Source organism: Rhyacophila brunnea, unplaced genomic scaffold (genome assembly GCF_057557595.1).
Source record: "Rhyacophila brunnea isolate RB1 unplaced genomic scaffold, BYU_Rbru_1.0 scaffold_5, whole genome shotgun sequence".
NCBI classification, from domain to species: domain Eukaryota; kingdom Metazoa; phylum Arthropoda; class Insecta; order Trichoptera; family Rhyacophilidae; genus Rhyacophila; species Rhyacophila brunnea.
The window spans coordinates 2,239,679-2,255,771 of record NW_028233170.1 but is presented as its reverse complement, the minus strand read 5'-3'; the positions used below and the strand labels follow the sequence as shown (position 1 = coordinate 2,255,771).

Here is a 16,093-nt window from a genome sequence, read left to right as displayed (position 1 = left end):
TACCCTTGATATCTGCCATAGCGGCCGAAAGCAGTCTTGTGTATAGAATAGATGCGCACAAGTAGGTAATACTAGAATTCACTCATTCAGTAAAAGTATGTTACGTGTGGCATGGCATACCTCCTTCAGTTCTGCTTGTTTGACTTCCAAGGCTGCCATTGCATTATTATAAATGCCTTGGGCTTCTGCGAGAGCCTCTTTCTTGGGCCCTACAATCTTCGCCACCGTGTCGTACTTCGAAATGGCAATCACCCATTTGCACATACCTGAAGGAACCAAGCATAAAAACAGTTTTGAGTATTACGAGGATTGTCCAAGAATTAAAGACCTTTTTCATTTTAAAAATTAGGAAAATTTTATTTATACTTTATCATTGATTTTCTTCAACAAAACGTCACCAATTGAGGACCTCTCCCCTCCTCATCATTAACACTCGTTCTACCACTCAAAACTCAGTACACCACTTCCTAACAATCCGCTGGTTCATCACATTACCATAATTGGATGTGAGACGACAATGGATTTCAACAGGGTGGACTCCCTCCTGATTGAAAAACCGAATGATTGAACGCACCTTGTAGGCGGCAGAATTCGACAGCGGAGCGTCTATCTCAAACGGATGCAAATGTCATACTGAAGCAGCTACCGAGCCGGCTCACCACTCGTTCTAGAGAGGGAAGTCTACGCTATACGCTATTGCTGCCATCTTTTAAGAAATAACATCCGTTGTGCCAAAAATGAATAAAGGTCTTTAATTCATTCTTGGACAACCCTCGTATATAAAGTCAACTTCGAGGCGTTATGTTGAAATATTTAACAGTTACATTTCAGAACACACAAGTGGCTGTGGTTGTGCCTAAGTTGTTTCAATTGGCGACAGTCTTCAATAACCATTGTTTTATAAAGCAATTATTAATAATACTAAGTATTTCGTAAATCTGGTGGACAAAAGTCATGTTTCATTACTCCCATTACTAGATGTGAAGTTACGAATAGCAATATTTATCTTATAAAATTATGAGGAGTGCAGTCCACTTGAATATTACCGGAGGTCTCTAATACCCAGTACACTTGCTCTTCCACATTTCGGGAGATGGAAGAGAGAAGGGAATAATAACCATACCTTCAGCTGCCGATGACACCTGCTTCATCTTCTCAGGTACAAATAATTCGTCATTCAATATGGTGGTGTGGAGCTTCTTTATAATAGGCGGAGGAATGTTATCTTTGTCAAAGTATCTCAGCCCGTCCAGGAACTTGATATCGTTGAGCAACTTCTTGGAAGGGCCCCAGTAGTCCTCAAATGTGCCAACCGCACCAGATGGGTTGGGTATTTTGTCCGGTTTCACATCCTGAGAAAATCAAATTCACCTATTCACCACAATCTTGTCTCAAAATATTTTTCCACTGATGAAGATTTTTTAGTCACTTATACGTACCTTTAGGATGCAAATGGCCTCCATTACAAGTTTGATTCCTTTGGGCGGGTTCTTCATGGTTTTGATGAAAGTGATGTCCGCAGGGGTGAAGGTTTCGAGGGCGGCAAGCGCCGCATTCATAATCGGCATCGCCTCTTCCAAGTCCGCGTCACATTCATCCTTGATCACCTGCGCTGCTTTCGCCTGTTCATAGCGAGAAGCAAAATATTATATTTACATAATTATATCATTACCAACATATAATAATAATTACTATTGGTTTGATTCACTAGAATATTTTAATAGCCGCAATCCAGATCAGAATAAGAGTTTTGGTTTCGTGATCCAAGATTTTTTTTTATACAAAATTGAGTTTTTTTAGCTTTCCTTCCAAAAATTTTCAAATATTTTTAAATTAAGTTCATACATTTGTAATATTCTATTACTGTTGAAAATGTTACGTCATGAAAATGACCCAATATACCATTCAACATCTGCACCTTTGTTCCATTGTACCCACCACAAGTGGATAGTATTAATTATTGCGACAGATTATTGAGTTGGTATTACTTTAGTTACACTAGGAAACAGGTATTTAAAAAAGATGTTGAAAAAACATTCTTCTAAAAAGCGGAGCAGGTAATAAAGTTACTAAAACTAATGATTAAAAGTGCTCTTAGATAATTTTGTCAAAGCAACATTGACATAAAAACAAAAACGCCTTAGAAGCTTAGTGAAGTTTTGTATTAAATGAACAATCATTAATTAATTAGCTTGCATCAGTGATCTGATAGGACTGGCCAAGGATAGGGAAGGCAGCGATTTGGTTGCCAACCTTTAATAGGAGACAGCATCAAGGGAAGAATAATAATTAGATGAACAATCACAAATAAGAAAATGTAAGCATGTAAGAGATGTCACGGAGGCTTGAAGCTTTCGAGATGTGGCTGTATAGACGCATCCTCAAAATTCCTTGGACTGACCGGGTGACAAATGTTGAAGTTCTCAATCGAATGGGGAAGGTCCGAAAGTTCTACGTAGTATCAAAACCAGGAAACTGCAGTACCTCGGCCACATTATGAGAGGACAAAAGAACAGCATTCCCCAACTTGTCATTCAAGGAAAGATCAATGGTAAGCGTAGCAGAGGATGGCGCCGCATTTCGTGGCTTAAGAACCTCCATGATTGGTACGACTGCAGCTCCACTGAACTGTTCCGGGTAGCAGACGACAAATCCGAGATCACCTTGATGGTGCCCGACCTCCGCTAGCGGATGGCACAATAAGAAGAAGAAGCATGTACCTAACCAAAAAAGGGGATCAACGATCGGTCACTATTTGCATTTGTTTTAAACAGTGTATTCAGTGCTGTCAACATAAAGATCAAAAGTTTTAATACAAAGAGTTCAAAAGACTCCCCGCTTTATTAGTCATGTGTTTCATACTCATTACCATCATCTTATATTTGTCTGACATAGTGTAGAATTGTAGATTATCGATGAGAGAAAGTAATGAATTCAGCATAAGAAACAGACCTGTTCATCGGCGACTTCTTGATCAGCAAGAACCGTCTCTTCGACGAGGGCCACTCCCTCCTTCTCGGTGAGAACTTGCGCGCTGGTCTCGGCCACAGCGGCCGCGCCCGCCGCCAGTTGCGGCTGCAATTCTTCAAGAGTCACTTGCAGAGCGCTCACCGAAAGTGCTGCCGCCTCCAGTTGCTGTAGGCCAGCCAAGTATCGCTTCTCGTTGTTCACAACCTCTCTATTGAATACAATAGACATTATCTTATTCCTTTTATGAATAATAGATTAAATTTGACAATAACTTTTATAAACATCCACAGAATAGTTTCTAGCAACACAACATGCCCAATATGCACTTTACCATGCCATGTTGTCACATCTGATAAAACACATGAGCAACAAAGATTAAAGTTGTGATTATCAATTCAGTTTATTTATTTTTCATATTGTGGACATTACAAATTATAAGTTTAAGACGTTCACAACATGACATTTAGAAACAAAGAAATATTATTAAAACAGTATTAGGTACTGAAGGGTATGGGTTTACGTAGGGCGTTGATTTACACTTTTCCACTTATTAAAAACATTGATTCAGGGACATTACGTAAGTATATTTCCCTTGACAAGTAACAATTAATTATTAATAACATTTGTAAACGCACACTTTGGCGCAAAGAGGTAGCAAATCGTATTTAGAGGCGACGTTCAAGGCTCAAGGGTAGATTACCGACTGACCGTACCTACTCTCGACCCTTCGTCCGCCCAGAAACAGATAACGGTAACTTTCTTTTTCTTTGTTTCGCTGTGCATCCTGGTCTAGCCTTGACTCATTTACAATTACAATAATATCATTATATTCCCAACTCTGTCGATTGGAGGATTTTTGATGGGGGATTTAGGCATTATGATATTTGGTATCAGTACATAAAAAAAGAGATAGATCAGTATTAAGTTATTCAACAGTAGAAATGTGTAAATACAAAAAATATTAAGTATATAGGTACAAGGAAGTAGGTGCACCGGATGAGCTAAGCAGACTCTATTTTAAGAATTTATAAAACAACGTCCACTTATACTCATCCTCACGTAGATGGAATATATCAACATCCGAAGCGATTTGGTTGAACAGAGTTATTGCCCTCCCAATTGGCATCACCAATGGCAGGTTAGTTCTGCTCCTTGGGAGAACAAACAACTGATGCACCCGATTTCTAAGATAGTTATATTGAGATGCACGTTGCATACTATCACGTGATGTCACAGTAAGCTGCAGCTACGGGAAAAAGTGTGTAATATCATTTTACATGGTGTTAAAAATGTTATCAGACTGATGCTCCCATCCCGTAGCATATTTTGAACCTTTAGATGAACATTGTCAGTTATCAAAATCTGCCGAAATCACCAGAACAACAATGAGGTCACCTCACATTGTACTGCACTGCATCGACACCTGCATGACTCAATGAACGTTTTTTATCATTCTCTACATGCCTACACATTTTCGATTCATGTCAAAATCGCATGTTTATTGTTTTTAGTAGTTGGCACTAAGGATTTTCTATAAGAATATTGTCTATTATCTATGGTCTGCAGGTTAGGTTCTGTTCAAAATATTATCTATGGATATAATATGGCAAGTAAGTAATTTGAACGTACGCACACGTAGAAACTATTAAAATTAATTGAAATTAGCATGAATAATGAATAATAATTCAAAATACTAATGCATTAGAGTTGGCACTCTCCATCATAGAATTTACAGAGGTGGTGATCGTTCAAAATATTCTGCAAAATGAAAAATCATAGACTAAATTTGTCGCCGTGACATTGAGATAGTACGCCACATGCATCTCAATACAATCACAACTTAAAGGCCCTATGTGAATACGTGGGCTTATGCATTATGCATTACATTGAATGGACATTATTATAAAATATTAGACGGGTTCCCATTACAAATATTTACACAGCAGCCTAAAATGACAAACCTGTCTTCAAAGCAATATTCTATAATATCTACTTACCGGCGACAGTTTGCCAATTATTTCTCTCTTATCAATCAAGTCATTGTGAATAGACCTATTCCAAATTCTCAAGTAATTATTAGATACAAATAAATGAATATTAACCCAATGCTTACGGGCCGCACAAAATTGTATTTTTGCTAATTACTTTTCAAATGCAAATTAACACGTTAATTACAAAATTAATTAATAGTAAGCATTGTGTTAATTATCGAAACAACATCATTCTTATCTGAACCTAAAACCCAGGCCACACCGGGCAATTCTGGTTGCACAGCCAGTTTCGCGACCAGACCAAATGTATGCAATTACATGGACCATGCCACACCTGGTTGCCCAGTAGTTGCGCAACTAGTTTAGTCGGACGACCAGTAAAATCTCATTCTTGCGTTCGGTCTGGTTGCCCAATCTCTCTGGTCGGGTGATCGGTTGCGATGCATGAAATCATATAGTTATCTATTGAGCGCCGCCACACTAGGCGACCACTGACCAGTCGCTGGCAGTCACGCCGCTGAGAGAACGTATTTTTTGCTGCTTCGACATCCATCTTGAAAGTGAGCGGATTATTGGCCGCCTCCCTGGTTGCCTGCAAGTCGCCCGGGAGACCACAGTCGCGTGACTAAGTAAGTAATTTATCTAAAGTGACTAAGTAATAAATCCTTATAAAGCAATCTTAAAACAAAGCAGATATAAATGGATCACTTACATTCTCTTGGAAGTGAGCAATGATTTAAAGAGATAAATCAACTCCAGGTAGGCGGTCGGAGTGACGTAATTCTTCCGTCCCAGCCGGACAAAGTATTGCTCTGAAAGCTCCTGTGTGTCTGTATGATATATCTGACACATCTGGATGGCGGCATCTCTCTCCACCTCTGTCAGCTCGATGTCATTCAGGAAGTGAGTGGCGACGGCTAGCAATGCATCTGAAGGCCATTCCTTAAATAGGCGAATCCATCAAAATTAATCAAAAGTGCCATTCAGTAATAGTCGCGACCCTTATAATCGGAGATCACACACATATTGAAACACAACATAGAAACCCATACCATCAGACACTACTATAACTTCACCATGACTACTGAATATGTTTTTGGTAAAAACTCTGATATGAGGTTTGATTTTTTCGCTGCGCTCATGGAGACGTTCTTACAAATGAAAATCATACATTGTCCACCTTCAGTTTGGGCAAACTTGATATAAAATCTCATTGGCTTAAAACCACTCCATACTAATCAGGTGATACCTCATTGGCTGCTTACCGTTTAATAACAACACAATGCACTAATTATTAGCCACGTACTGACTACGCGTGCAAATTGCTATCGCAGCTACTGCGTTTTTCTGATTCATTGACTTTTTTGATTGAAAGCAAAACAAACAAAAATCTAAAAGGTTTTCGGTTAAAAAAATATACTTATAAACATATAATAAATATACTTATAAACATACAATATACTATAAGACTTGATTTTTTCCTTCTGAATGATCCCATCAAAGACTCAATCTTCTTTTTCAGATCCACTACGGGATGGTTCATTTCCCGACTTATACTTCTCCATCCATCTCCACTCCGCGTATTCTGAACATTGCGAGGCATCTTTGAGCATCGACAAAAACCGACAATGCTTGGATCGGCCGCGGCAACGCTTGGTCAGTCAGTACACGGCTATTGACCAATGAATGGCTCTGAATGCTTTACAAACTATCCAGAAAATGTGTACGCGTCAAATATATGTGAATTTAGCTAAAGGCCTTTCCTATATAGCAAATCAATGCTATGATATGAAACGATACATACTATTGCAATCCGAAATCGAGAAACAATATTCATATCTAACTACACATATGAGGTGTTTGTCAAATTTTGTCAGTAAAATTAACCATCTATTATAATTATAAATCGAGAAAATAATAACTGATTCATAGATGGTATCGGAATCTCTCCAAATTTTAGTTTTTGATGTACCTGCACTTGCTAATAATTCTTAATTAAATTATTTTGTATTCAAGACTGTTTGCCTAACCCTGTATAATACCCACTATAATAATAAGACACAGACTCACTTGAAACCAGTCGATCGTGCAGCAGTTGACCATGGCAGGAAACTTTCTAATTCTGGTTCGTAACGATGTTCCGGCAGGGCTCATGGCCAGCACCATGTGTAGCTGCTCACGGACGATATTCACAAAGAGACCGTTCAGTGCCGGCAGCGTTCCGTCCGTCTGCAGGGACTTGTCTCGTTGTTTGTCTATCTACATAAGTTAAAAAAAAAAATATCCACTTGTATCATAAATAACAAAGTATTATGCAGGCTAAAAAACCATTCAACCTACATAGAGCGGAGATTAATCATGAGCAATATGTAGGTATTAATACCTTAAAGAACTCACGTGTACGTTGGTGGAGTCTTTCATAGAGCATTATTTAATGTTATGAAAGTGAGTGACATCATAGCGGGCACAATTAGTTATAACACAGAAATTTTATTTATAATTCCGCTCAGAATTACGATTTATTTATACTAAAACATAGACAAGCATTGGTAGTATTACATTAGGATAAACATTGATTTTTAAAACGGTTTGCCGAGAACTTTCACTTCGCACAGCCCTGGCATTTCAAGGGTAGGTTTGTTTTTGTCACATTTCACAGTATTCACTTGTTGTTTCACCGGACAACTTTTATTTATTACGATCTTGCGTGGTAGGGGTTATACGAATATTTATTAACATGGGAATACTAGACTGATTTGAGAAATCGAAACGGGTGGAGTTTACTTTGTGATGATGCATCCGCTGCGTGGGGCCCACCAGTCCCGCGATTATCTTTCTACCTCCAGGGTGAATTCCAGACTGATCAATTATTTTCATTTACCCTCTTGTAAAATGCGGGAGAGGGGCTTACGGGGCGGGTTACTTGTTGAAGCTCCAAAACCCTTACTGTAAATTTAGCTCGGTGCCCTTCTGAGAAATTCTAGGTTTAGAAGCACATAGAAATGAATGTGCGTCGCCTCACTCTGACAAATGCGTTTCGCAATAATAATATTATTTAACAATAATTATCGGGGGTTGTCAACTTTTGCAGGGCTGGTTATTTATGATTGTTCTTGAATTTGTGGTTAGATTACTGATTTGGAATTTGAAACGTTCTTGTGCTAGGGGTTTCGTTTTGTAAAAGTATATATATACAAGTTTTCTCTTCATGCGTTTACACTTACAATCAAACTCGCTTATTATGATCTCGGACACAGCAAGATCTTGGATGTAATGAGGAGACATTCGTTGACATTTTGGTTTATGATTTTCTCCATACATTTATTCACTGTTATAACGAGAAACTTATCGAATATACCGAGCTAAAATACTGTTAATGTGTCGATCTTTTAAAAACATTTCGACACTAAGCAATAAAATCCGATCAAACTGGATGCCGCCAGGGTCGGATTACGTTAATGAGACTAGTTATGTGTCAAAGTACCTACCTAATTGGTGTTTCGCCGACAATAATAAATAAGTATCCACTCATATGGTTGAAAAATCCAAGGTTTGTGAAGTCCGTAGGTACCTACCAGCGTTCATTACAATAAACAACTTATTTTGTAGTTTATGAATGCCATGCTTGTTTCGGGGATTTTTACAATGGTTTACAGATATTTTATTTTCGACTTTTTGTGTAATGTGACCGCTCATTTAAAAATACCTATTCTCTGATATATCAAGTAACGCTTATAACGAGCAAATTCAGTCGGTCCCATCTTCCTCGTAATAACCAAGTTCGACTGTACTACGAGGGTGGGTCAATAATTCCTTAGAAAAAAGCATTAAAACAGTTTTTATTTTTGTATTTTTTTTTTATTTCTCAACATAATCTCCTTGGAGCTCAATACACTTGGTTAGACGTTTCTCAATTTTTTTTAAACCGTCAGAAAAATAAGTTTTCGGAAGGTCCTCAAAATAAGCATTTGTCCGATCGATGACTTCTTCATTTGAAAAAAAACGTTGTCCACTTAGCCATTTTTTTAAGTTTGGGAAAAGGAAAAAGTCACTGGGGGCTAAATCTGGCGAATACGGTGGGTGGTCGACCAATTCGAACTTCAATTCTTCAATTTTAGCCATTGATCGTAAACATGTGTGAACACGGGCATTGTCCTGATGAAAGAGGATTTTTTTCCTGTTTAAATGAGGCCGTTTTTCTTCAATTTTGTTTTTTAGCTGGCCCAATAAAGATGCATAATAATCCCCTGTTATTGTTTTTCCTTTTTCCAAATAGTCAACGAAAATAATTTCACGTGCATCCCAAAATACAGTAGCCATAACCTTACCAGCTGATTTCACGGTTTTCGCCTTCTTTGGACATGGTTTGCCTTCGCAATCTACTGCTTTGACTGTTCTTTCATCTCGGGAGTATAGTGGTGTATACATGTTTCATCTACAGTCACAAAGCGACGAAAAAAATCATCCGGATTGCGTTGCATGAGCGACAACAGGGCTTTAGAGGCCACCACCCTATTGCGTTTATTGTCGACTGTGAGCAAACGCGGCACCCATCTTGCAGAAATATTTTTCATGCCCAATTTGTCATGTAAAATAGAAATGACGCTACCTTTTGAGATCCCTGTAACCTCAATTATCTCACTCAACTTTAATCTTCGGTCACTTAACACCATATCGTGGATTTTATTGATCATTTCTGGTGTAGTCACCTCTACAGGACGTCCTGAGCGTGGTTCATCCTTTGTTGATGTACGACCACGTTTAAATTCATTTAACCAGTTATAAATAGTTGCAAGTGAAGGAGCAGATATGCCGTGAACTAAATCCAACTCATTTTTTATTTCCTTTGCTGTTAACCCTTTTATATTAAAATGTTTAATAACAGCTCTAAACTCAATTTTCTCCATTTTCCATTTTCCCATTTTCCACAAGCAATTTTTTTTTTAAATGTACGAGAAACACACAACAACCCGACCAATCTGATTGAAACTTCGCAGCATACTGAATCGGTAGTGCCGCTGCATGAAAACAAACCGCTTACAGTATTAGTCGCGCCACTTGTCGGCTTTTCTAAGGACTAATTGACCCACCCTCGTATATTGAACATAAATAATTTGGAAAAATTATATTATAACAAATAGAAAAAATCTTTTTTAATCCTTTCTATGCCGCAATTAGTTAATTGATAGTAATTAACGTAAGAATCGGTGTAATTAAGGCGTCCAAAGACGCTCTGGGCACTTAACCGGTTAAAAAAGTAAGACAACCCTGCAGGAAACGAACCTGCATCTCTCGGGTATCGCGCCCACACACATTGACCACAATGCTAAAGGAGTCATACTTACGACAAGTTTTAACTGATGGCTTTTAATACTCTCTGAAGGGCTTTCTAAATTGAGCTACATTGGCGATCGGCTTTTGTATTTTAAAGCAAAGTAGGTATTACTTTAATTACTAACCGACATCACGGATCACTCCAAGATTACGAGAAATTCTCGTGTTCGAACATGTACAATGTTTTTTTTCAGTATATTAGGGCATTTATTGAAGATTTCTGGATTTAAATGTGTTAAGAGATAAGTTCGCTACAGGGTGAATATATTAGATAGCAGGGATTCTTACGAACCAGTATAAAATATTGGATTTTAAAAATATCATACATAAAAAATAGTACAGCATTTTAAGTATTATTTTTAATTTTCTGTTTGTGACATCTATTGATTGAATCTTTAGTCCAATATTTCGTAAAACAGTTCCCTGCACAGAATAAAATTATGTATTCATGTTTCTGTGATAGAAAAAAACTTCAAAACTAATAATATCAAGGTTATTAACCTTTTTTTTTTATCGGCGTTAAGAATGAACATCTGTTAAAATATTTTCAAACCTTGGAAGTGATTTTAGATACAGGATAATTTACAGGGAACAGTTTTATTAAAAATTATCATATTATATTTTGAAGTTCGGAACAGAAAATCGTAACTTTTGAAACTTAAGAATAAATTCGCAAAATTTCACTTATTGCTAGAAATGCGAAAAGTAAGGCATTTGTTAATAATTTTCAGATATTTTATGGGTTATCATATGAAAATAGATTACCCTATATAATACAAGCAGTTTTTTTAATCTTTAGGACGTAATTGGTTTTTTATTTAGCACTAAAATTCTGAAGAAAAATAAATGAAAGTTTTTATTTATTGATCTTTGAACCTCCCTATCTCGCTTTAAATATATTTTTTGTCTTTTCTGTCTTTTAAATCATATTCCGACCATGTCTGATCCTAATAGGATCATATGGGCCTCCACAGAGTAGAGATTTGTATTAACAGATTTTGTTTTTTACGAGAAATGGATGTCAGCCACTTGCTCAACCTATTAGGTTTGAAAAACAATATGTGTACTTGCCAGACCTAGGATTCGAACCTGAGACCCACGGCGTTATATTCCAACGCTTAAGCCGCGCGGCCACCGTGGCATTAGAGCATCCTTTTTTTATTCATGTTAAAAAAATCAAATGATTCAAACACATACTTTTTGAGTTATTAATATTTGATTGATGACAAAGTCAATTTTGTATTCTATTTTGAGTTTTAATGTTATTGTAAAATAATTTTTGTTGATTCCAAAATATTCTAAATAAAATATAACAGAAATTGTTACATAGGTATCTTTAAGTAATGTTCAATATCTTTTATGTACTATTAAAGATATGAAAACATAATCACGTAATAAATGTATTATTGTATTTTTACATCCAGCAGTATTAATTATTGTATACTGAGCGAGGGCGCTATAAATGCTAATATTTCAATTATTTGGCTTATCATTATATGTACTGTGATAGACTTAATTCCAAATTACGAACACCGGACAACTTATGATGGTATATCTATAACTATTTAACTGTACAGTTTTATTAAATATCTCGTAAACAATACAGAATTGTAAACATCGCAGATATTGTAGAATCAATGACATTATGTTTTCACTTACCACTCTCATTCTCTCACAAAGATCTGCTTTTTCTTCAGCGTTAAAAAGATTTGGAACTTCGCCAGAATTCAAAATATTATTGATATCCTCCAAAAATCCTTCTTCCTTTATCTAAGAAAATAATAAATGTATTTTATTATACAAATCTCTAAAAATAACGAGCATTATTCGGTTTTCTACAAAGCAACATAGCACAGACATAAAAAAATTGAATGTTAGCAATTTTCTTCACAAACATATACACCTAACCCAGGGGTTCTTAACCGCATGTGCGCCCGTGGAACCATTTTTGTGAGCCCCCGGCAAAGTATTAAATAACGATTTTCAATACAGACAGACATTACTAAAATTGCTAATTCCATAGCGAAATTCCTCAAGAAGACACCAAAAAAAGTACCTACCCTCTTTTGAAAAAAGGAGCTTACAAAATTAAATGCTGTTCTGGTTCCACATATTTGTGTGAATCTTTATTTTCCACCATGAACATAATAAAATCAAAAGCAAGATCTCGACTTACTAATACCAAACTTGATAATTGTTTACGATTGGGATTATCATCTTACTCTCCTTACTTTGAAAAGTTAGTAAGTGAAACGCAAAGTCAAAGATCGCACTAATAGCCTGTGTTATTTTGAATATTTTTTTTTACTTTTTATTGCATTTTATCTCTTTTTATTTTCTATATGTAACTGTATGGGTGTTTCATGCTTCTTTTGTAAATGCCCTCACAGGCGTCTAAATATATAATCTACCGATATAATAAAATAGGTACATATGTAACACATAATACTCTCTTGTTTTTTAGAAATCCGATGTGCGCCCGCCACTATTATCCCAAATCTCAAATGCAACCACTACCGCAAAAAGGTTAAGAACCTCTGACCTAACCTAACCAAATCTAATTACTCCGCGGACATACTAAATTAAGTTTAGTTAACACACCTGTGATTCGATAAACAAAAATATGACATGCTGATCCGGCATACTGGCCTTCCTTAGAAGTGATTTCAAATCTTCACGCCATTCGTGGAAGCCATACTGACGGCTCATCTCAACCTTAAAATGAAATATAATGATCAAACTTACATACAATCGATGCTTAATAAGCCAAGAAGAGATAAATCAAATTAAAACTGTAGCCTTATACTGTAGATATTATTATACTATAACAAATAAAGAAATTACTTGGAATAGCTCATAATCATTGATATGTGCAGCAAGTCTAGTAAGAGATTGTCTTCCAGATCCTCCCAATCCTATCAGCAGAGCATGAGATCTTGGTTGAGCAACGATTCGACAGATTCGACATACATGCTCCACCGCAAACCTGTAATAGAAGAATATTTAAAATATCTATACTGCAAATATTCACTATAGACTCAATCGCTCACACTCTATATCTTCATACTTACTGGTCTTTAGTCTCTAGCGGAAAAATACGAAGCTTGCAATTTGAGACATTTTTTTGATAATTTACAATTTCAACTGTGTTAATTAATAAATATATATCTGAAAACATTAAAATTTTATTTAGGTAGGTATGGTCCCAATATTGAAGCTCGATTTGATATAAATAAAAAGGATTTCAAGTTATACACATTTATATTTTTATAAAAATCGATCTATTTTAAAATAGATATAAAAAATATTAAAATTATGAATTAGTCAAAAATCTCTTATGTGAAGCTTCGAAAACTTAATAAACTAAATTTTAATAATAAATATGACCATAAAAGATATGTAATAATAAGATGAGGTCCTGTAAAAAATCCACATTTTATTACATCTTTTTTACAATAATTGTAAGTCTATCTTTGACTTGAAACAAAAAATATTTTTCTTTTTAATGTTTTCAGATATTTATTTATCAATTAAGGGGGAGAGGCATACCAGCAGAGAACCTAGCGGAAAAATACGAAGCTTGCAATTTGAGATTTTTTTGATAATTTACAATTTCAACTGTATTAATTAATAAATATGTATCTGAAAACATTAAAAAGATTTTTTATTTTTTTTTAAATTTAAAGATAAACATACAATTGTAAAAAAATGTCTTAAATTTTAATTCGTTGCAGGGTCACATCTTATTATTACATTATATTTTATGGTCATATTTATTATTAAAATTTATTTTAAGTTTTCAATTTTTCGTCATTTAGATTTTTGACTAATTCATCGTTTTAATATTTTTTATATTTATTTTAAAAAACATCAATTTTTATAAAATTATAAATATGTATAACTTGAAATCCTTTTTATATATATCTATATAATATATAGATATATATAAAAATAAAAACAAATAAAAAATAGTCACAACACTTTTTGATCATCTTTCATCGTCTTATATAATATATAAGTAATTGATGAAAGACGATGAAAGATGATGAAAAAGTGTTGTGACTATTTTTTATTTGTATTTCGGATTCAATTTGCGTATACGGAGTGTTTTTTATTTACGATTTTAGTTTTACAAATTTTATGATTCAAAATGGATGAAATTGACGATTTTGGTGAAATCGATAACCTTATCGAAACAGTTGAATCTGAAGACGATGGAAGTGATGATTCGGATGTTGAACTTGAAGAAACTTTGGAAGTGGATGAAAGTCAATATACCACATCGGAATCCACTGAAAGACGGACATTTGAGTGGAAATGGGATATGTTTGAGCCGCGCACATTTTGTTTGTATGTTTTGAACCGTGCTTCGAAATTTTCCATACACTAGAAAATATTTAGTGATTTTAATGTGTTTAGTGTAATTTAGTGCTATCAGTATATAATATATTGACATTTTACAAAAATACTAGGAAATTTATTTTTAAAAATACTAAAATAGAGAAAAACTTTTTCGCCGAACTTCAATTGAGGTCTCATGTAAGTGCATGAAATTTAACTTTTCACTGATATTTAATTTTTTTTATAATATATTTAATTCGGCCCTGGAGAGTATGCCTAGTACTTTCAGCTGGGCTGTTAAAAGGTTAATGGACTGACTGGCGATGTACTGAGATATTAATATAACCGAGAGACTGGAATCAAGATGAGCAGTGCGCCGAGTGACGGACTCGTCGTGAGTAGTGCTCCGAGTGATGGACTCGAGTGGAGTAACGATTTATGGATTGCCCTTGCTATTTATACAAATGCAGTTCATACATTACAAGAGATATTGTCGCATCATAATAGTCCCTTATTGATCTAGATATGATTGAGGAAATGCTGACTATCGCTTCCGCTTCTTTGTTTTGTTTTGACAACAAAACATACATTTTAAAGTGTGTCACCCTTGTACTGGTGATTGGTATGATTGCTACATCTGTATCAACTGTCAAATAAAAAAATATCATAACAAAATGTTCAATTCCGTTCAATTCCACACTGCGACTGAAAAATGTTTGTAGAAACAGGTCTAAGCAGGACAATAATTAAAAGTTGGTGCAAAACGCAATCAAGGGTGACGTGTGAACATGCAATGTGTGCAGCACATATAGGCGACCGAGTCAAGGGGCAGGCATAGGCCTCCTCTTGAATTATTATTTATCTCTCTGCGCCATTCCCTCATTGATTCGGAATAATACATTCATTAATTTTCTTATCTATTTTAGATTATTAAATGCATAGATATTGCTTAGAAAAGTGTCAATAATTATTATTCATCGATGGGTAGCCAAATACACCAAAACATTATTTAGAATACTTAGATAAAAATTCACAAATATTGTGTATGCCAAAATACATAAAAAATGAATCGTCAAAACTGTTATAAACGTCACCTTCATGGCTGCCATCTTTCAATGTACCAACATAAAGAATATTAAGTTTTTTAAAGTTACCAATTCAATCAGAATAAAAATATTGAGAAATTTGAGAAAGTGTTATAATTGTAATTGTTCATAAGACTCTCTCCAGTTATAGTTATAATTACCTGAACAAGACTAAATTCATCGGTTTCTTCGTCATGTTATTGAATTCAAATAAGAACGAGTCGACAGTTTTTGTCAGATGATCCGTCTCCGTCGCTTCCATATAAAATCTCGTATCGGCTTTAGGATTGGCAAAGTCACAATAAATAAGTTTGCGGAGTTCGGCATCAGTGATCTAAAAATACCACACAAATAAATTATTAAATTATCATT

General features: G+C 35.2%; 1 protein-coding gene across 1 annotated transcript in view; it reads right to left on the bottom strand.

Annotated features, from left to right (window-relative positions):
- Nucleotides 1–16,093, bottom strand: part of LOC147065890 (dynein axonemal heavy chain 7-like) — a 119,110-nt gene that overhangs the window by 42,852 nt on the left and 60,165 nt on the right. Inside the window, exons 41-50 of the mRNA XM_085955678.1 lie at nucleotides 15,883–16,055; nucleotides 13,140–13,281; nucleotides 12,897–13,010; nucleotides 11,955–12,065; nucleotides 7,032–7,220; nucleotides 5,674–5,903; nucleotides 2,953–3,178; nucleotides 1,440–1,622; nucleotides 1,124–1,352; nucleotides 121–266 (exon numbers count right to left, since the gene is read on the bottom strand). Of these exons, the coding sequence (XP_085811804.1) occupies nucleotides 121–266; nucleotides 1,124–1,352; nucleotides 1,440–1,622; nucleotides 2,953–3,178; nucleotides 5,674–5,903; nucleotides 7,032–7,220; nucleotides 11,955–12,065; nucleotides 12,897–13,010; nucleotides 13,140–13,281; nucleotides 15,883–16,055 (1,743 nt within the window). The remainder of the gene's footprint in view (nucleotides 1–120; nucleotides 267–1,123; nucleotides 1,353–1,439; nucleotides 1,623–2,952; nucleotides 3,179–5,673; nucleotides 5,904–7,031; nucleotides 7,221–11,954; nucleotides 12,066–12,896; nucleotides 13,011–13,139; nucleotides 13,282–15,882; nucleotides 16,056–16,093) is intronic.